The 21,130-nt window shown below is 37.3% G+C and overlaps 1 protein-coding gene across 1 annotated transcript; it reads left to right on the top strand.

The window, feature by feature from the left end:
- The first annotated feature begins 34 nt into the window (after positions 1–34).
- RPAP3 (RNA polymerase II associated protein 3) lies at positions 35–20,707 on the top strand. Its single transcript, XM_075494603.1, has 17 exons — positions 35–295; positions 2,617–2,775; positions 3,375–3,515; positions 4,007–4,129; positions 5,320–5,447; positions 6,045–6,166; positions 6,541–6,611; positions 7,552–7,683; positions 9,085–9,212; positions 12,286–12,407; positions 12,825–12,895; positions 13,034–13,150; positions 15,220–15,431; positions 16,639–16,834; positions 17,492–17,589; positions 18,991–19,091; positions 20,214–20,707. The coding sequence occupies exons 1-17, from the start codon at positions 119–121 to the stop codon at positions 20,303–20,305; spliced, it is 2,190 nt and encodes a 729-aa protein (XP_075350718.1). The 5' UTR covers positions 35–118; the 3' UTR covers positions 20,306–20,707.
- Positions 20,708–21,130: the final 423 nt, after the last annotated feature.

Here is a 21,130-nt window from a genome sequence, read left to right as displayed (position 1 = left end):
CGGCAGCGCCAATCAGCGGGTCAGCTCCCCGCCACGTGAGGCGGAGGGGGCGTGGCCAGGCAGCGCGGAAGGCCGCGGACCGCGGGCCGTGAGACGAAGCGCGGCGGGGCGCGGGCGCATGCGCTGTCTGCCTCTGCCGCTCCCTCTCCCCCTGCTGCCGCGGGGCCGCCGGGGCGCGGGGTCCGTTCCGCTGCGGGGCCGCGGGGCCGCACTGCATTCTGGGAGGAGGCTCGGCCGCGCGGGGAGGGCGTCCGGCGGCGCCGGCGGCGGCAGAAAGAGGCGGGACTCGGCGCAGGTAAGACCGTGGCGGGGCGGGACGGGACGGGTGCGATGTGCGGGGTGCGATGTGCGATGTGCGATGTCCGGCCTGGCCCGGCCCGTGATGCAGCCGGCGCGGTGCCGCCTCGCCGTTGGCCTACAGGCGGCCTGGCCGCGCGGGGTGGGGAGACGAGGAGGAGCCCACCCTGAAGGGCCTCGTTTCGAACTCCGAGGCGGGTGTCGAAACTTAAACGGGCTGGCTTTGCCTCGGGAGCCTCTTCGGCATGAGCCGGGGCGACCTGCGGCGCGGCCTCGGGGCCGGCGTGGGGCTCGCTCCCGGGGCGGGCCTGTGGTGCCGCTGGGTGCTAGCCTGCTCCGCTGGCTGTCTGCCAGGCCTCTGGGGTAGGGTGGCTGCTCCCCCCGTGGAGTCGCTGGGACAAGGCAGCCCTCGGGTGTTGGGTGAAACAAAGGCAGGCCCTGGCGTTGAGACTTAAGTAGAACTGCCTTAAAGGGTGTCAGAGCTGCGCTGCAAAGCACCCTGCTGTCAGAGCGTGGGTTAAGGTCGTTGCTGAGCTGTGTGCAGCAAGCAGCGTTAGGCTAGTGGGTAACAGGAGCAGGCTTACATTACACGCTTGTGCAATGTGCTTTAGAGTGCCAGAAAACAAACAGCTAGATTTAATATTAGATTTTTCACATGTATAAGAATATTCTTTTAGTCAGTGATAACAAGAAGAAAAGTTCAACAGATCACAATGTAGTTTCTTGCATCTTTTTGAAATACCTTGTTCTAGCTACTGTTGGTCAGGGTGTACTAGGCTGTATGGAATATTTGGTGTGGCCATGCCCAGGTTTCATGAAGTTAACTAGCTGAATATTGCAGGGACAGTTCAGTATGGGGCAACACTTGTAGGTGGAAAAAAAATACAAAAAACACCTGAATTGGAAATATGAGGAGAAATACCAATTTTTTGGCTTCACCTAAAGTTTCTTTCTAATTGATTTCAAATAGACCAAATATTTAGAAGATTTTAGGGAAAATATATTGCTAAAGATAAGCATTTTACCATCTATGTATAGGAGGTAACTATGGAGAAGCACAACTGGTGCATCAGGCATCCACACAGCTGCTTACTCCCGAGAATGAAAAAACACTTCTGCTTTGGTAGCATTGGCTTACTAGTAATCATGCAGTGTGTTTTTTCTATCTTTTGTGAGACTGTTGTCCATAATTATGGACAGCACATTGTATTGCAGAAGTCATTAGCTTCGTTTGGCCCATAAATTTTTATATTTCTATGCTATTAGGTTATTATCTTACTGAATGTTAAAAATAAATACAAAAATCTAGTCCTTTTTCTCCCTGAAAAATTTTGTGTGTACTATTTCTATAAATAGCTTGCTTGTCCTTATGTGAGGATTTTAACTGATTCTGAAGCTTTCAGTCAAGAGCTTATAGTTATCAACCATTCATAGCTTTCTTTGTCTAAGTTTAACTAATTCATGATGAACAATTGTGATTGTTTTCAAAATATGTTTGTTTCATTCTTTCAGCTTTTTGTGCTATGGACTGTACAAATGTGGGTTTTTTTTCTGAATTGTAATGAAGAATTTTTTTAAGGTCACTTTTTACTCATGACTTGATGTTTCTGTGATAATAAAATGTCTTTCACTTAAGACACAAAATTTATGATGACTAGTAAGTATTAATAATTATTAAACAGTATTTTAGGGACTTGGAGAGCTGCAGATGTGTAAAAGAGCACATTCAAAGAATATTCTGGACTTGTAATTCACTAGACTTCATAATAAAACACCTCATGTGTTTACTCATTCCTGTGCTAAAAATGTGTGCATATTTAAGTGTACTTACTTGTAGGGACCAAAAGTGCTTTTGGGAGTTGGTTTGTCAGATGTCTTGTTTCTGTTCGGATACAAGGCAGCATGTATATCTTAACTGGGTTTTTTTTTAGTTAAAACTTAAATGTTAACCTGTTAAAGTTTTCTACATTCTGTTGTCTGGGAAACACTGCAGAAATTGCTTTAAACTAAGATCACCTTGTTATCACTTTCAGGACTTTCCTTGACTTGTTGGGCCCTTTACCTTACACCTAGCTAGGAAAGCATGATTTGTTTGTTATGATCTACCTTTTTTTATCTGAATGACATGGCTTCCCTCCATTTTTTCAAAGACATTTAAACTGTGTTTCTTGTTAGTCTATTAGTATTTAATGTTCCTACTATGCTATTGGGAAGCCTGTCTTGCATGTAAGTCAAACTTCTTCATTTTGAAGTAGCTAGCTTCCTTCAATACATACTTTCAAGTCATCTTTCAAAAGTTTTTTCCTTGAAATTTGGCAGATTACAATGAGTGCACCAAATAAAGCGATAGAACTACAGCTGCAAATGAAGCAAAATGCTGAAGAGCTGCAGGATTTTATGAGAGAATTGGAGAGCTGGGAAAAAGATATTAAAGAAGTGGATTCTGAACTAAGGAAACAGAGTGGTGTCCCAGAAGAGGTAAAAATCACAAGTACACTGTCATTATTGACTCAGCTATTCGTAATGTGATAGTGCTTATAATAATTGCTTTTTGCTTCAGCAAAATTACATGTGTTGACTTAAAATATCTGAATAGAAGGTATGAGCTAACCCAGCTGACTTGTTCCTCATCTGAAGCAGACCAAAGATTCCTCTGTAAACTGTTTCACCAACAGAGCTGTGGGGCAGTAGCATCTGGAGGTGATGGGGCCAGTAAATTTTTAATTAGTTCCAGGTACATCTAGGAGAATATTTCTGTCTGCAGTATCAGTATTACTTATTTATTGCTGACTTTTAAAGTATTGATGTTATTCTTCAGTGATACTCTGCAGAGAGTTGTCTTCTAAAACTTAACTTTGTATCATATATGCAATATTTGCTATTATTGTGTATTGAAAGGTTTATACTTGCTGTCCTTAGTGGTTTTTTAGAATTTCTGAGAACAGCTTGCTGGATGGATTTCTAAAATAAAACTAGCCAGTAGATAGATACTATATCTAGATATAGGTACTATAGATTCTTCAATACAAGTGACTTTCACACATCTGTTTTATAATAAATTACTTATTTCAATTTAGAATTTGCCACCAATTCGAAACAAGGCTTTTAAGAAAAAGAAGAAAAGCAAAAGTAAAGTCCCTTCAAAGATAACCACTGAAGAAAACAAGAAAAACAAGATCAAGTCTTACGATTATGAAGCATGGGGAAAACTTGATGTGGTGAGTCAGAATATTTTCTTGTTAACTGATTCTTGTCCCCAGTTGATTCTGTTTTAAATAAGATTTTGTTATAGTGCTGAGAGTTCAGTCCACAAGTCAGTATCTTACTGTGCTGGGTACTGTATGAACATAGAAAGTAGCTTTCTTCCAAAAAGGTTGTGTGTTTAAAAGTTGGAATATTGAGAAATACTTGAGTTTTCTATTGACTGTGCTCCCATCCAGCAGATTGAATTTGACTTTAAGGAAAAAAAAATGGTTTAACGATAGGTCTATTATAAGGTCATAATTCTAGTAGAATATAAGACTAAACACAGCTGGCAGTATTAGAGGATAGATCTCTCACTTTTGAAGTGTGGAATACTCCTTAGTAAAGAGGACTTAAGCAGTAGAGATTTTTAAAAACACACTACTAATTCTCCTAAAGTCTTACTTGTATTGTTTTGCATTGTTAAATTATAATTAAGGTAATAGTTTATTTTGTCTGATTTCAGGATAAAATACTTGAAGAACTTGATAAAGAAGATAGTACTCATGATTCTGTATCTCCAGAATCAGACTCTGAAGAAGATGGAATTCGTATAGATGCAGAAAAGGCTCTTGCAGAGAAGGAAAAGGTTATAACATTAAAACATTATAAATGTTTGTTATTTGCAAAGTAGCAATTTAGACATAGGAGCATTTGTAGTTTCTTTTAAAAGATTGTCCACTGAGACCACAATTCTGGCAGAAGAATTCCCCATTTGGAATTTTTTATGTCTGTTTTCCTGCCCTTTATTCCAAGATAGAAAATTCTCACTACATTTCTGTTTATTCTCATCACTGATTGCAGCAAAGCCTGTCAGACTCTGCTTAATGTACGCTTATGATGATTAATGTATTGGTGGCTTTTAGCTTTGAGAAGTTGGATTGCTGTATAGAATTGCCATATGGATCAAACTGGCATTTACCTGAACACAAGGTCTGAATTCCCCAAACTAAATCCCTAAGAATTTAAGATTAGTCCCTTTACAAGGCCCGTACCTCTGGGAATGATGGGTGAACTTGTATGTCTTCCTTGCCTTGGTAATGGCAAGTTGGTACCAGTTCAGGTTTACCTTATTTTGCAAGTAGAATACAGCAAGACCTATCTCATGCTTCGTTGTCATGTGAAATAGCTAGGCTAAGTTGTATAACAACTTCTGTGGTTCTGAGAAACTTCTTTGTTTACAAACAATCACCTAACACCATCTGTCAGTCCATACTTTTCTTCAGTAGAGTTTCTTAGGGTTTTTTTTTTTTCATTGTCTGCATGGGTGACATCTGTGTTCTTTCTTTCCTGCTGTGGAAATTCCTTGATGAAATTGAGATGTCTTCGACCATTATCGTGGCTGCAGTGAAGCAGTTGAGGGCACAAGAGATAAAAGTTGTGTACCAAAGGAGGCAGAAATGAGAATATTTACCTTGGAAAGCAAAGATGCCAAATCTAGTTAGTAAAAACTTGAAAAAACTTTCAGTAATTCTCTATGGCAATTTAAGCAGCTATATACATGCTTATTATAGGTTTCTGGAAATGAGCTACAGATATGGAAAATCAGTATATAATAAAACCATGTTATTGCATAAATCATGAGAAATATTTAATATGGGATACTTAGAATATTCTCGTTAAAAGAAATATTTCACAGTAAAGCAGTACTTTGTGAGAAATGTCAAACAAAAATGTTTGAGCATTCTAAAATACTAACTTTACTAATTTTTGGTGAAAAAATTCAATGTGTCTGTCAATGTACAGTAATTTGCTAAAAAGACTTTTTTCTATTCACAGGGTAATAACTACTTTAAACAAGGGAACTTTGATGAAGCTATAAAATGCTACACTAGAGGGATGCATTCTGATCCATACAATCCAGTATTGCCCACAAACAGAGCATCGGCTTTTTATAGAATGAAAAAGTAAGACTTGTATTGTTAAAACCGTAACATTTTCTTATTTAAATGCTACCTTCAGGTTTTTTGTCTGGTTTTAAGTCTTGATTATATTATTTATCATGCTGTGATACAGTCTATGTAAGACTGCTGTTGCAACCTGATTTGCAGTTTCAAAGTAAAATAGGAGTCGCCAGGATAAGGAATCTGGTAGTCTCCCTCATCTTTTTTTCCTCTGCTTTCATGCTAGAAGTTCACCATCTTCAGTGTTGTGAAGTGTAAGACTTCAGAAAAAGAAAAAAGAGAAAGTTCACTATCTAATTGGCCTTTCAGATTCAGTGAGCTCTATTTCTAAGGCTTTAATTTGTTTTGGGGGAAGAAAGGGTCCAGGGGAGTTGGTTATTCTTTCTGTTGCAGTAGAGATTGTTGACCTCTGTTTTGCTTTCCTGTTTTGATGTATTCTGGATCGAGAGATCTTTAAGTATTTTTTCTATGCTCCTTCTGAAGCATGTAAGATTTCCACTTTAGAGACAACCTGTAAAGCTTCAGAGTAAGCTAAATCACTGAAGTTTTGGGTTTTGTTACCTAGATGTGTCCAAACTAAATCATTCATATTTTTGATAGGTTTTCTGTTGCAGAATCTGACTGCAATTTAGCACTTGCTTTAGATAAAAATTACACAAAGGCTTATGCCAGAAGAGGGGCTGCTCGCTTTGCTTTGAAAAATCTTCAAGGTGCTAAAGAAGGTGGGTCTTTTTAAAATTCTTTCCCTAAAAGACAAACAGTTTGTATGTATATCTGCTTGATTAAAGCTTGTGTGATTTGCTTATTTGGTGTAGGAATTTAATTTTCATTTCCTGTAAACAAAGAAATGAAATACTATATTGCATATTCTTCTGGCAAGGTAAAATTCAAGCAGCAAGTCCAAATGATTGCTGCAGGTATTAGTAGTATTAGAATAACTCAGCTTTAAATGTCTTAGAATAATGTGTTCCTTGCAATATCTCGGGCTTCTAGGTAACTACAAAAAAGGGTTATCTCAAAAGAATGCTATTATTTTATACTCTGGTTACTAGCCTGTGGTTCCTACCTGAAACACTGTTTTCTGATCTTCTGATAGATTATGAAAAAGTTTTAGAGCTGGATGCAAACAACTTTGAAGCAAAAAATGAACTGAAGAAAATTGACCAGGTAATAAGTTTAATAGGCCCTAAAATAAATTAGTACACCCTGTTCAATTTATATTTGTATCAACTTATATTTATAACAAGAGCTGAATTCAAAGTCTCATGTGCTTTTTCTGGTATTTGAAGTTCACTGAGGTCAAAATCTGTAATTGAGTTTCTTCTGGATTAACTAGCATGTATGCAGACATCAGTGTAATAGTGGATTGGCAGACTAAAGCTGGATGTGTGCACCAACATCTGTGGTTTTTTTAAATATCTTCTCTCAGATGTTTTTTCTACCTCCTGTGTTAATGCTTTTTGCAGTCATGCTTAGTGTTTTGGTACAAGGTAGTACTACATATAAGAGAACCTGTGTGTTTCCTTGGCTGTAAAGCTGAACTGCTAGCCTGCTTGTAGTCCCACTGATTGCTGTGGTCTGCCAAATCAGAAAGGAGGTTTAAGCCTCGCAGAACATAATACTCTACTGCAAGTCTTATCCTTTTCATGATGGGGAGAGAATGTTGATCATGATGACCTTTGTAAATATAAGCTCACCTGTCATTACTGTGTGAATATGCTTATACCTCTTCAACTGTAGTTTTGAAAGTGCTTGAAAAATTTATTTTCAGAATGAAGACCCAAAGTCTCCAGTAACTGAAGAAATAAATGATTTGTGAATTGGAATACATATAGACAGGTTCCATGGGTCATTTTACATTGTGCTTCAGAAATTACATACTTTTTATTTACCAAGTAATATTCTGACTCGCAGTCCCTCATAGAAATACATTTTTGAGAACAGTTTAGAACGATCAATTTGCATTCAACTTACAGCACAGGCACTTCTGTTGAAATGCTTGGCAGATTTTTGCATCTTAAAAGTTCAGAATTTATCGTAATTTGTGTTATGAAAATGTGTAAGTGGGGGAAATAATTATTGAGGGGAAAAAAATACATCTTTGCAGGCTTTGTCATCAAAAGAAAGTTCAGAACAGAAAGAGTTTGAAGATACAGTCAGACCAGAATTAACAGATGAAGAGAAGAAGCGCATTGAAGACCAGCAGCTCAAGCAGAAGGCTATTACAGAAAAAGATCTGGTAAGTCACAGGTTCTGGTGGAACAGGAGAGAACCAGCAAAGAAAAGCGCTGTGTTGTGCTGTTAGCTATGCGAATGTGTAAATAAAACTTGATACTGTCTTGAACTTCATAAATACGGTGTCATTGATACAGCCTTAATTGTTTCCCATTTTGGGCTCTATAAGGAGGGGAGGGGGACAGTGAGTTCTGTTTGGACTCTTCTGGAGGAATAATTATACAAGGTAGCTTTTATAGCCCAATTGTACATGATAAATTTCAAATATGTAGTGTAAGATATGTGAAACTCAAACTGTATTTTACAAAGATCCCATTTCTCCAGTATTATATGCATCTTTACCCCTGCTTGTCCTGGGGGTAAAGGACTATTTCTTGTGTTTCCAAACCTCTGATTACATGGTGGAAAGCAGTTACAGAAAGGATTTCAGGGAGCGCAGGCAACAGTGACAATAAAAATGTATTTCTGGATACATGGTCTTGACTCACAGTTGGCCTATTGATTTCTCCCTCTGCCCACTGCTGCAATTAAGAAATAACATTATGAACTAAAACATAATTTGCTTTCTGGTCTCTTACCTACCTATTTAACTTCCAACTTTTTATCAATATTCAGGTTTCCTATACTGGTTGTAAGAGGTAATTAGTAGGAAAAGAATGAAAGCATACATTAAGTAGGTAAAAGGAACAAAAGTTTGAAGAGGCCACAGAAAAGAAATTTCAGTCTAGTTCAATACTTTATTGGCAGCAGAGCTGACTCACTGTGGGCCTGTTCCTGGCAACATGGATCCTGTCAAGTCTGAAATGTGGCCTTTGCTTTTTTGCCAGTGAGCAGAGCAGTAGCGGAGAAGGTAACACATGGCTTTATATTAGTATTGAGAAGCAAAAGATAATTTTAGTCTCTTGGAAACAAACAAAAAAAGTAATGTAATTTTGTTTTATGGAGCATTAATTAGAAAATAACAGCAACATTTGGGCCCAAGTAATATTTGAGGATAAGTTTCATAGATGTAGCAGGATAAAGAAGGATTTGTGCAGCGCAGAAAGCTGTCTTGAAAGGGGAATTGTAAAGGTTCAGCTTGTGTTTAAATTCAGGAGGTACAGGGTGGCTTATCCTGCTTATCAGGAGTAAAGAAAAATCACAAGTTATAGACTTGTAAGTCTGCACTTAAACTATGCGTGTAGCAATTTTTTTTTATCCTTGAAGTACTAGAAAAAAAATTAAGATATTTCTTGTGGTCTGCCTCCAAGCTTAGAGATGCAGAAATATGCCATAAATGCCTGCTCTGATGTGTTCTTTGTGATCCATCTTCTTGATATTGTGACCCTGTCTACTAAAAAGGATGAGAAAAACTCATTGCACTAGATCTTTCTCAATGCTATTTTTTCTAACCTAAATATTACAGGGTAATGGTTATTTCAAAGAAGGAAAGTATGAGGCTGCAATAGAATGTTATACCCGTGGTATAACAGCAGATGGCACCAATGCGCTTCTGCCAGCTAACAGAGCCATGGCCTATCTAAAGATTGAAAAGTAAGTAGGATTGCCTGTGCTATACTGTTTCTTTCTTTGTTATGAACTAGATGGAAGAATGATCCAGTATATTTTCACTCAATCTCAGTTACTGTCACTCCTTATAATTCTTTCTAGAATTCAGTATAGAATAAATTGTGTTGAAAACAGGAAGGGAGAGAAAACAACTCTATCTGTGATCTTACAATGCATTTCATAGGAAAGAAGTTCTGAGAGAATAAAATAGCATCAGTATGAAATTGTAGTTTCTAAAGTTTGATCTTCATTCTTTCATGTGTAAAATTCTAGATATTCATCTCTCTCAGAGGACCTGCCCAAAGCTTTATGTCTTCTTTGACTATAAAACCCAGTCAGCTACTAAATGTTGCACTGTAAAAAGAAGTGGATTCTAACTTCTGACTTCAAAGGCAATGGATGGAGCTTTTTCTGGAAATTGTCATCTTTTAAAATATTTTTCTTTAACTCTGCCAATGGAGACATGTATGTGTAGTTAGTTTATTTTTAATTAAGCTTTATTCAAATAATCCAGTAACAGTAGGAAATGCATGCTTTCTAGCAATTGAGAGCAATTCCATATGACCACTTTTGAAGTCTGATTTTTTTTTTTTTTTTTGACTCCCTGATGGTATGGTAGCTTAAACCTTTTAGTTTAAAAAGGTAGCATGAGAAGCAGAGAGCTGAGCATTATGTTGGTCATCTGTTCTAACATGATGTGGCTGGGTATCAGTAGAGACAAGATACAAGATACAAGACAGATTATGAGATTGTATAATAGGTTGCACAGGTAGTGTTTCTGACACAACATTTGTAATTTAGTACTGAAGCCATAGAGGACATCATAATGCAAATAATGTTCTCGGAGAATCAGAGGAAGTGATACTTTAATTAAACGACCAAGCAAGAAAATCTATTCTGTATGATCGACCCAGTATATCGTGGTTCTTTACATTTCAAAGAGGACCCAAACATAAAATGCAACAGAAGCTCATTAGTATTCTTAGAAACCTGTAGAACTGATACAAACTGCAAAAAAAAATCCCCAAAACTGTTTCCATAAACTTAATAATAGATTGAAGGAGAAGAGGAATGAATGAAAATACTTTAATAATCTGGGGAATTACAGGCCTGTCAGTCTGACCTTGGTGCTGGGTAAGGTTATGGAGCAGATCATCCTGAGTGCCATCATGTGGCACGTACAGGACAACCAGGTGATCAGGCCTAGTCAGCATGGGTTCGTGAAAGGTAGGTCCTGCTTGACTAAACTGATCTCCTTCTATGACAAGGTGACCTGCTTAGTGGATGAGGGAAAGGCTGTTGATGTTGTCTACCTCGACTTTAGTAAAGCCTTTGACACTGTCTCCCACAGCATTCTCCTGGAGAAGCTGGCTGCTCATGGCTTGGATGAGCGTACTCTTCACTGGGTAAAAAAACTGGCTGGCTGGCCGTTCCCAAAGAGTTGTGGTGAATGGAGTTTACTCCAGTTGGCCGCCAGTCACAAGTGGTGTTCCCCAGGGCTCTGTGTTGGGGCCAGTTCTGTTTAATATCTTTATCAATGATCTGGACGAAGGGATCGAGTGCACCCTCAGTAAGTTTGCAGATGACACCAAGTTGTGTGGGAGTGTCGATCTGCTTGAGGGTAGGAAGGCTCTGCAGAGGGATCTGGACAGGCTGGATCAATGGGCCGAGGCCAGTTGTATGAGGTTTAACAAGGCCAAGTGCCGGGTCCTGCACTTGGGCCGTAACAACCCCATGCAACGCTACAGGCTTGGGGAAGAGTGGCTGGAAAGCTGCCAGGCAGAAAAGGACCTGGGGGGGTTGGTCAATAGCCAGCTGAATATGAGCCGATGGTGTGCCCAGGTGGCCAAGAAGGCCAATGGCATCCTGGCTTGTATCAAAAATAGCGTGGCCAGCAGGACTAGGGAAGTGATTGTCCCCCTGTACTTGGCACTGGTGAGGCCACCCCTCAAATACTGTGTTCAGTTTTGGACCCCTCACTACAAGAAGGGCATTGAGATGCTGGAGTGTGTCCAGAGAAGGGCAACGAAGCTGGTGAAGGGTCTGGAGCAGAAGTCTTATGAGGAGTGGCTGAGGGAACTGGGGTTGTTTAGCCTGGAGAAAAGGAGGCTGAGGGGAGACCTTATTGCTCTCTACAACTACCTGAAAGGAGGTTGTAGAGAGGTGGGTGCCGGTCTCTTCTCCCAAGTAACAAGTGATAGGACAAGAAGAAATGGCCTCAACTTGCGCCAGAGGAGGTTTAGATTGGATATTAGGAAACATTTCTTCACCAAAAGAGTTGTCAGGCATTGGAACAGGCTGCCCAGGGGAAGTGGTTGAGTCGCCATCCCTGGAGGTATTTAAAAGACGTGTAGGTGAGGTGCTTAGGGAGGTGGTTTAGTGGTGGACTTGGCAGTGTTAGGTTAATGGTTGGACTTGATGATCTTAAAGGTCTCTTCCAACCTAAACGATTCTGTGATTCTGTTCTATGATTCTAATATGCACATAGTGAAATCATGATCTAATATAACTAAATATAACTGGGATGAGGAAACTTGATCTTACAGTGAAGCAAATTACTTTAATGCAAGGATATGCTGACTTCTCATTCTGAAATAGTTAAGGACAAGTCACAGAAATTCAGATGTAGAGAAATTTCTTCTCATACATGTTTGCTTCTCCTTTCTTGGTTTTTTTTTTTGTTGTTGTTTGTAATATTTCTGTTTTTCAGAAGTACAAAGCTATGATGCTGACTTTCATTTTAAGGCTATTTAGTGTTTAAAGTGGACTGTGGTCTGACAGGCTTTAAGCATTTCTTCTCACAGATGAAGTGAATTTCTCTGTGATGATAAAAAGAGAGTTAGCAGTGTGTCATGAGATACCAAAAGATTTGGCTGAAATTTCAAGGTGCTGAGAAATCATATTTTATATGTTTACTTTTATTTTACATTTTAGCTCAGTGGTGTGTATTTATATGTATATAGGTAATTAAGATCTGTCTTCATATTTTAATTATTTTGGGTAGCTCTGTCTTTTTAGTTGAAACTGATTATTAATTTTGTACTACTCTTTTGCTGAGATATGAAGAGGCAGAAAATGACTGTACACAAGCTCTGCTTTTGGATGCCTCCTATTCTAAAGCCTTTGCCAGAAGAGGAGCTGCCAGAGTTGCTCTTGGAAAACTAAAAGAAGCTATGCAAGGTACGACTTTGAATTAGCCTAAGCATGATAGGTAAGAGATGAGTATAAGGACATCCTGATTTTTTTATCTTCTAATAGCAATTAAATCAATTGCTCACTAATTGAAGTTGTCAGTGCAAAAGTTAAGAATGGTGGGGTTTTGTTGTGTTTCATTGAATATGTATAAAACCTTTTGTGTTGATATCCACGTGATTGGAAGACAGTTGCGTGTGAAATTACAACTATTGTTGATTATGATAAGCAGTAAGAAATAGTTTGAAAAATGTTTAAAACTAGGTCATGATATAAGCATTTTGATAACTTACCTGCCTTTAATTATTTTAGAGCTGTGAAAGAAAAACAGAAGGTTTAAAAATTTGCCAGGAGTACTTTGTACCTTGAAATGTCTACAGTTTTCGTATGTTGTTTTTCACTCAGATTTTGAAGCGGTTCTGAAGTTGGAACCTGGAAATAAACAAGCAATAAATGAACTCACTAAAATAAGGAATGTATGTATACTTGTGGCTTTTTTTTTTCCGTAAGCCTGTTGTAATAGAATGTTTTCATTCTTTATTATGTGATTTTTAACATCTTACAATTATTCCTCAAACTTTTGATCTTTTGGACAACTTACCATTTTTTTTCAGGAATTAGCTGAGAAAGAACAGTGGACTCATCAAGAATATCCTGCAGTATTGATAAAAGAAACAGAAATAAAAAATATAGTGAAACTGATTGATAATCCATTACACCTGAAATCAACAGTAAGTTGTTTTTTGTGAGTTGCTTTCTAAAATGATGGGAAAAGTAGAGCTTAAAATTAAAATCCACTTCTTGCTTATTTATGTAGACTAACTCCTGATAGATATATCTTGCCTGTGGAAAGCCCAAAATATACAGAATTACTCTTTTGATATTTTTTCAAGAACATTTTCAGTGTTTCCATGTGTGTGTAACAGTAACCATGGTGTAAGCATTCAGCCTACAGTAACACGCGCAAGAAACACTGTGTATGCATGTATCTATGTTATTAAATGGAGAGGCAACCCCACAACCCTCTCCTGGGTCCATAGCTAACATTGCAGTTGAGAGTAAAGGGGAGGCAGTTGGGCCTCCATGTTTGATTGCAGACTTGAGAAAACTCTGGGTAAACTTCCCTTCTTTTCATCTGCTGTTCACAGTTTCTATAGCAGCTGTAGTGGTAACAAGACATGTTGCCTACCCATGTCATTTGCTGCTGTCACCTAGGGCTACTGCAAGAGCCTTGAGCCTGCATTTTTATCCACATAAACTGTAGAATATCTAGGTATTGGTTTTCAAGAAGCAATAGTTTTGGACTATGAATTATCCATGTTTATAGTCAGATTAATGAGTTACATATGACAAAATATGATAATACAGGGAGTAATATGAGCTTCCTCTATGTATTAGGCTTCCCCTTTTAGTACATTTAATCTTCATACATTCAGAAGCGCATTGTGTAAATACAAAGCATGCTCATGCTTTGTATGGAGTACTGTAGTGTTCTGCTCTTGATGATTTTAAAATGTTTGTTTACCTCCATTAAATATATAATTAAGATGGATAGTTTTAGTAGAAAATGTGTGATTATTTTGTTCCTTTTTTGGGGGGGTAGTAATATATCCTATCTATACAATATTTTTAGAAACCTAAATGAATTTATTGTGAAGTAGCTGAAATACTATAGACACTTATATTCTGTTTTCAGTTTGGCTGCTAAATTAAGTGGAGATACTACGTTGATTGTTTTTTCCTTGTTATTCTGTTAAGGTAGAACAAGTATAGATTGAGCATATGTGCGTTTAGTACTGCCCAAGGATTGCAGAGAGAACTGTAATTTTGTTTCATATTCATCAGGCAGCCTCCCAGTCTTAGCACAAAGATGAGATGGTATATTGTCAAAGCAAACCGTGTATTGTCTGTCAATACACCAACAAGACAGGCTTTTTTGTGCATGATTTAAAGCAGTTTGCAAACTGCTGTGAAGACTTACGATGGGATTGTGTTAGAGTTGGACAGAGAAATCTGCCATTTCTAGAAGTCTAAATTGTTGAGTATGTTTAATTGTGTGTATTTGCATGTGTATTTCTAGAGCAATATACACTATGTTCATGTTCAGCAAATGAAACTCCAAAGTAAAAGGTGATGAATTTTTCCCTCCCTCCCCCCCCCCCCCCCCCCCCCCCAAATGGTGCTTCCTTGTAAGACCTGAGAAGGTGGTGCTAGGTGACGGTCAAAAGTAATGGTGATCATGCAGAGATTAAACAAGCTGAAGCATTTTACTTAGCATGTCCTCTAGTGGTGGAATTAATTACCTTATGATGTATATAACTTGGTCAATCAGCAGGGTTGAGTTACAAATATTTATCATCTCAAAATTTTAAGTTGAGGGTCAAGGCCTATGTTGCTGGATACTTAATTTGTTTAGCTAAATTACAAAGCTTAACCAGGTCATTGGTCAAAATATATGCTAGTCCTTGCCCGTTCAGCCTTAGTAGAGGAAAAAAAAAAAAGACCTAATTTTTTTTTTAATTTATTGCTGGGAAAACAGTGCAGATTCTGAGATCCTCTAGAGTAAGGATACACTGGTTTATGACGGTAAAGCAATAAAATGATCGTATAAGGCTTCCCATAGAATGTCATGGTTTCCTTTTTTGCCATTATCTCTGTTGAAAGTATTTTCCATGTGCACCACCACAGATGAAACTGGTTATTGTGAGATTATTTAAAATTAAACACAGCTGTTTATCTGGGGCATGTATATACACTGATGTTGAGGCTACACATGACATGAGGTATGTGTTCTGTTTAGAAGCCTTTGCGAAGAATAGCCATTGAAGAAATTGATGATGACACACCAAATAGTGATTTGCCCAGCGCTGCTTCTTTAGTCAATAACTGGAGGAATTCAATGAGTGTTGAAACAACAGAGAATCTAGATCAGGATGATCCATTGACTACAATGGACATTCCAAAAGCAAAGCACTTGAAAATAGAAGAAGTCAGTGATACATCACCATTACAGTAAGTATAAAAATTCTGATTCTCTTTTTAAAAGGTAAATGTAGCCGAAATGTAATCTTCGTTTTTCAGATTTCTACATGTGATGAGGTATTGAACATAGTTTGGAAAATTTGAATTAAAAAGAAAATATTTAGAGAAACTGCAGTTCTTACACATCTGCCTCTTTCATCATGTAGTGGTTGAGACAAGTATGATCTATTTAGTGTCAGGTGGAAAACTAGTCTTGTTTTTACATTCGAAATATAAAGAAATTCATAATATTTTCCTGTATGCCATACTCTTTTCCTTGTGCACTTCATCTTCTCTAGCTGTGAGTTTTATTTGTAATGTTTTAGAGTAGATTCTGAGTATTCTGAATATTTCAAATATTCTTTGCACACCAGTTGTGTGAAAGAAAAGGAGCAGATGAGAGTGTCACCACTCTTTCCTATGCTGAGCAGGCAGCTGATAACTTCAGGCTTGCTCAGACTTCCCAAGTTCCACTGTGTTAGCTAGGCAAACTCAAGTCTGGCTGCCTGAAACTACACTGAAGTACAGAAGCTCCTATCCCTGCTAAGTGTTGGAACTCTACTTGTTGTCTGCTTAGGAAAGCTCTGTATGCATCGGCATCATCTCATTGTGTTAATGGTAAATACTTTTTATGGAATTCTGATTGAAGAATTTCTATGAGAAACACCATCCCTCACCCACCTTTTCCAGCTCAGTCAGATGGATTTACTGTGAAGCGTGGAAGAAAAAAGTATATTTCTTAACCATTTTATAATTTCTGAAAAATAAATGGACTTAACTGACAAATTATAGGACAAAAAATAGCTCCACTGTAATCAGTGTTGAAAACAGTTTATTCATTTGACATGGTTATTGTTTTGCATCATGAAATTGCAGAAAATGTAATTTTTTTTTTTGCAGCTGCGTACGGTAGAAATCCGTACCATAAAATAAGTTATTTCCAGAAACAAAATAGAGAAAGGCTGAGTATATTTGTAAGTATTTGCAGATGTGTTTTTTTAGAAAAGGTGACTCAAGTGTAAAGCTTCCATAATTTGAAGGGGTTTTTTTTAGATACCTGTGTGAACTAAAATACATTATTTTTAAAAACTTTGATAGTATTTTATATTTTTAAGGAATTAAAAGATCACCAGTTAGGTCTCAGTGCAGGATTTCCTTAAGTGTTTTCTTGATTATGTGTTTCAAAATCTCTCTGCAGGCTTCCTGCTAGTGTGAAAGGAATTTCATCAGTGTTGCATCCATCTTTCCCTGTGAACAAACAGAGAGAAAAAGAAATCAAAAGGTCACTTAGATGTGCTTCTCCAGTCCCCGCCATTCCTGCAAATTCTTTCCAGCTTGAGTCTGACTTCAGGAAGTTGAAAGACTGCCCAGAAAATATGTACTTGTACCTGAAGGTATGAAACATAGTATTGATTGACAGTGGTTGGACAATTTCTTCAAGTGGCATCGAAGACACAGCACAAACTTAGGTGGAAAGGGTAGCTATGTTTAGAGTGTCTTAACCATGTACAATAGTCCCTTTCTTTAATTGTCTTCACATAATACTAAGTAGTTTGAACCACATTTGAGTATTTCTCCTCTTGTGCCTGACTTTTCACTTGCCTCACTTTGAGTGCAGTCTCTGCATAATCTGTCTCTTCTTTCAAACCTAGGCCCTGATTCTGTAAACACTTAAATACATGAGTAACCATGTTAAATTCTAATTTTTCAAATGAATGCTTCTAGGATAATTAGACATAGCAGCATTCTTATCTCTTTAAACTGAAGAAATGCTTGAAACACATCAGTCTACTTAATGTGTACTTCTGCTTATATATATATTTTGCAAAAAAATTGCTTAGAATCCTTTTTAAAAAACATGGCAATCATCATCACAAAAAACAAACAAACCCCAAAATTAATGTTCAATGTCAAATAGTACAAGCTTTTTTCCTTTTTTTGCTTTCATGCAGTTCAGCATTGTCCAAGACATCCTAAAAACTCATTTCTAATTCTCATGACTCAACTGGGGTTTTTTGCCTAAAAATAACACTTTTCTAATTTTTCTAAAGCAAATAGAGCCTTCGTTTTATCCGAAACTGTTCCAGAAATCCTTAGATCCAGACTTGTTTAACCAGATACTGAAAATTCTACATGATTTCTACATTGAGTAAGTTTAACTCCTCCTTTGTTTTACATTGCTTATTGCTATTCTGGTTTTGGGTTTTTTTTTGGTGTTTTTTTTTTTTTTTTTCTCCCTACCCCCCCCACCTTGGGCTTACAAAATTATTTCCAGCAGCAGCATTACATGAGCACGATGCAATAATTGGAATGATTCAATTGTTCCTTCTTAAGAAATTAAACATGTGTTGAAAAATCATATAGAAAAGAAGTAAAGAAATAAATAGCCTTTACGGTATGTTGTTGAATTCAGTTCTGCTAAATAGAATCGGTAACTGAATGTTAGACTGTATGAAATAATTTTTGTTCGTATTACTGTGTACGTTCTGTTATCACATATAATTGCAGGATATTAGCTTTCTGTATTAACTTTCTAAAGCTGAGAAATAGAGGGTTTCATTTTTGTGCAATGCTTACTGTGATGCATTCCAACTTTTATTTTTAATTACCTGCTAGCATTTTACAGTAGCCTGTAGTAAGGCTACTGCGACTTCTGATAAGTAGAAGTTCTGATAAGACAGGACCTGACAATTATTTTTGAAATTTCTATTCACGCTACCATTTGACTCTTAAAGCTCATTTTGCCTGTCGGGCAATGTGGAGCTTCTCTGAATTACTGTGCCTGAGAGCACACACACAAAATGTTTTTAGGGTGTTGTTTTATGGAGAAAAGCAAACATAAATGAATGTCAGGCTTTCCCTTAGTTTATTTAAAAGTAAATATCCATCATGTGGGTGAAGACATCTTAAGAGGTATGGTCGTACATTTGGTGGTATGACATACAAAGGCTAGGAAGTTGAAATTGTTTGCAGTAAGGTAAAAGACATTTCTTCTGGAGAGAGACAGGACAAGTTATGAAAGAGAAGTACTGTTTGTTACTAGTATTTGTAACAAAGACAGTGCCTGTTTACTGTTGACCGGAAGAATGTAAAATGAACACAATCTAGGAATTTTCTGTATGGATAAAAATGATGGCAACTGTAATGTGTTGCTTTTTGCTGAACTTCATGTGACCACAGATGCTACTTCCCCTCACACACCCCAATACGTATAAAAATGGTGAAGTTATGGCAAGGTGTAAGCATTAAATCATACAACAGCTATTCTGTACATGAACAGCAGTCAGTTTGCATGAGTCTAGGTTATATTTCTTCACTCTTGCTCTTATCAGAAGGATACTTGCATAATGATTTCTGGATATTGACTTCTTGCTTTGTGGGTGGAATAATGAACAAGAAAGATGAGAAAAGCAGGGGAATATGAGAGAAACAGAAGGGAGTTCCATTGGTCCTTTAATTTCTTGTTTCTGAAGTCTTTAAAATTGCTTGCAGCTACTGAATCTTTCTAATCAACAGTAGTTAGTTTTATATTTCTAATAATCTTCTTCAGGAAAGAGGAGCCATCACTCATCCTTGAAATCCTCCAGAGGCTATCGGAATTAAAAAGATTTGATATGGCAGTAATGTTTATGTCAGGCTCAGAGAAAAAAAGTAAGTAATTCAGTAGTGTCTTTTTAGACTTCATTTGTGATATTGTAGAATCTAGCAAGAAATATGTAAAATTTAGTGCTATTCTTGTTGTTTAATCCAAGTAATAATCAGTTAAGGTTAGTTAGTTGTTTAGCTTTTTGATTGTTTTAGAAGTTAATATGAATGTCATGTAATTCTTCTTAGTCTTTTGATTCCTTATTAATTGTTAAGACTTGAAAACTACAGCTAAATCTTTTTGTTTTTATCAGGAATACTACTGCATTTTAGTCTGATTAAGCTTCACTAGCATTTCAATTTGTAGCTGGTAATGTTGCAGATTTATGAATTCATATGAAATCTTATATCTGACATGCAAGGTATCCAAATTACGCATTTTCCACAATCTACGACCATTTCTTGGCAATCCTGACTTTACTGTTGGTAAAAAGAATGCAAACATCTCTAAACCACTCAGCCTGTTCGTCTTTGTCCTGTTCTTGAGGCATCACTTAGATTAGTTTGCAATTCAGGTTGACATTGGCTCGAGTGCATAGTTTATAAAAGTGTGGTTTTTTTGCCTCAGACATTTTCTTTATTTAGCACACCAGACAGACTATGTAACAGTGAGACACTTACAAGTTTCTCTGGGACCAAATAATATAAAATTGACTATCTACAGCTGAGTTTCACTAATAACCATTATACTTTCAAAATTTTGATATGTGAATCTCCTTAAAATAAAATTGCTTGTTTGACTTACTGAAGCGCAAGTAAATTCAACTTACAAATTGCATTCACGCCTTTAACCTGATGTAAGTTTTATCTGCCATCTGGCATTAACTTTTATCTTCTGCATTTGATGGCATAGTGCCACGATAGTAAACAAAATAAAAGCTGTCTGTTTATGTTGTCAGGATTATATACCTGTTTAAGGAAATGTTGTTAGGCAGCTCGTGGGCATGAAAACAAAGTGAGAGCTTCCCTTTGCTACTTTTTTTTCATCCTCTCAGTAGTTCTAAAAATTTACTCGTAGTTCAACTATGTAATCCAACCCTTACTCTCACTGAGGAAAGAGTTGGACTAATTTACCTTAAGACTGTGAATCACAAAAATAACAGTTTATGTTGGGATTTTCTTTTACAGTTACACAGGTATTGTTCAATCATGTGAACCACATGGGATTGAAAGATACTTCTGTTGAAGAATTGGAGAAGAGATACGGCATTTTCTCTTAGTGACATGACTGACATGTAAATTTCTGTTTCCGCATTTCTCTCATGTGAAATCAGCTGAAGAAGCTTATAAAGACTGGAATTTTGTTGCTTTTGTATAAGTAATGAAACTCTTAAACTTGGTTTAGCCAAATGGCAAGTGCCTGAAGAGGTAATTATCTAGTTCTGCAGGTACACTTGCTTTCCAGCACCTGAAACAATACAGATCTACATTGTCTTCAGTGGAATCTACCTGCCTAAGAAACAATTGGGCAGACTGGCATTCAGGATTTGGACTGTAGATAGAGATCTTTATTAAAAGGAAAAAAAAATATTTATAAACATGTCTTTGGTAAGAATCAAATGGTGTATATTACAAATGTGCATGTTTTTTATTTTAGAAAATAAACTGAATGTTGAATTGAAGATACTAAATTTTCAAGGAAATTTTTTTAAGGTGCCTAAATCATTCTTCTCTAAGGGTACACCACATCAAAACATGTCATGTGCAAAGTAAACCTGAGGTATGATGGGCAAAAAATTCCAGAATTCTTTTACTTGAGTTTACCCAAACGCTGAGTTTTGGCATTGACACCTGAGATGTTCCTGTGAACCTCAACTGTAATTGCAGAACAGAAGGAAGCCAAATACTGTAGAATTAAACTAAAAGGATAGGGAAGAACACTTTGTCTTCTTTGGAGAGTACTTTTAAAATAATCTGATGAAACTTATTTTTTGGATCATTTATTCCTAACCAGGTAAAGCCCTTAAGAAGCCTCAGGAAGTTACGCAGAATACCTTTCCAGTATGAAGAAGACAAAGGCATGAAATCACATGAAATTCTTAGAT

The sequence above is a fragment of the Mycteria americana genome, chromosome 1 (genome assembly GCF_035582795.1).
Source record: "Mycteria americana isolate JAX WOST 10 ecotype Jacksonville Zoo and Gardens chromosome 1, USCA_MyAme_1.0, whole genome shotgun sequence".
Lineage (NCBI taxonomy): Eukaryota > Metazoa > Chordata > Aves > Ciconiiformes > Ciconiidae > Mycteria > Mycteria americana.
This window is presented reverse-complemented; position numbering and strand designations above follow the sequence as displayed.

What these genes read in the sequence shown, in the direction of transcription:
- RPAP3 (XM_075494603.1), top strand. Translation starts at nt 119, where the DNA reads ATGCGCTGTCTGCCTCTGCCGCTCCCTCTCCCCCTGCTGCCGCGGGGC. An exon ending in CATGGGGAAAACTTGATGTG is followed by an intron (nt 3,516 to 4,006) that starts GTGAGTCAGAAT and finishes GTCTGATTTCAG; the next exon opens with GATAAAATACTTGAAGAACT. An exon ending in AACTGAAGAAAATTGACCAG is followed by an intron (nt 6,612 to 7,551) that starts GTAATAAGTTTA and finishes ACATCTTTGCAG; the next exon opens with GCTTTGTCATCAAAAGAAAG.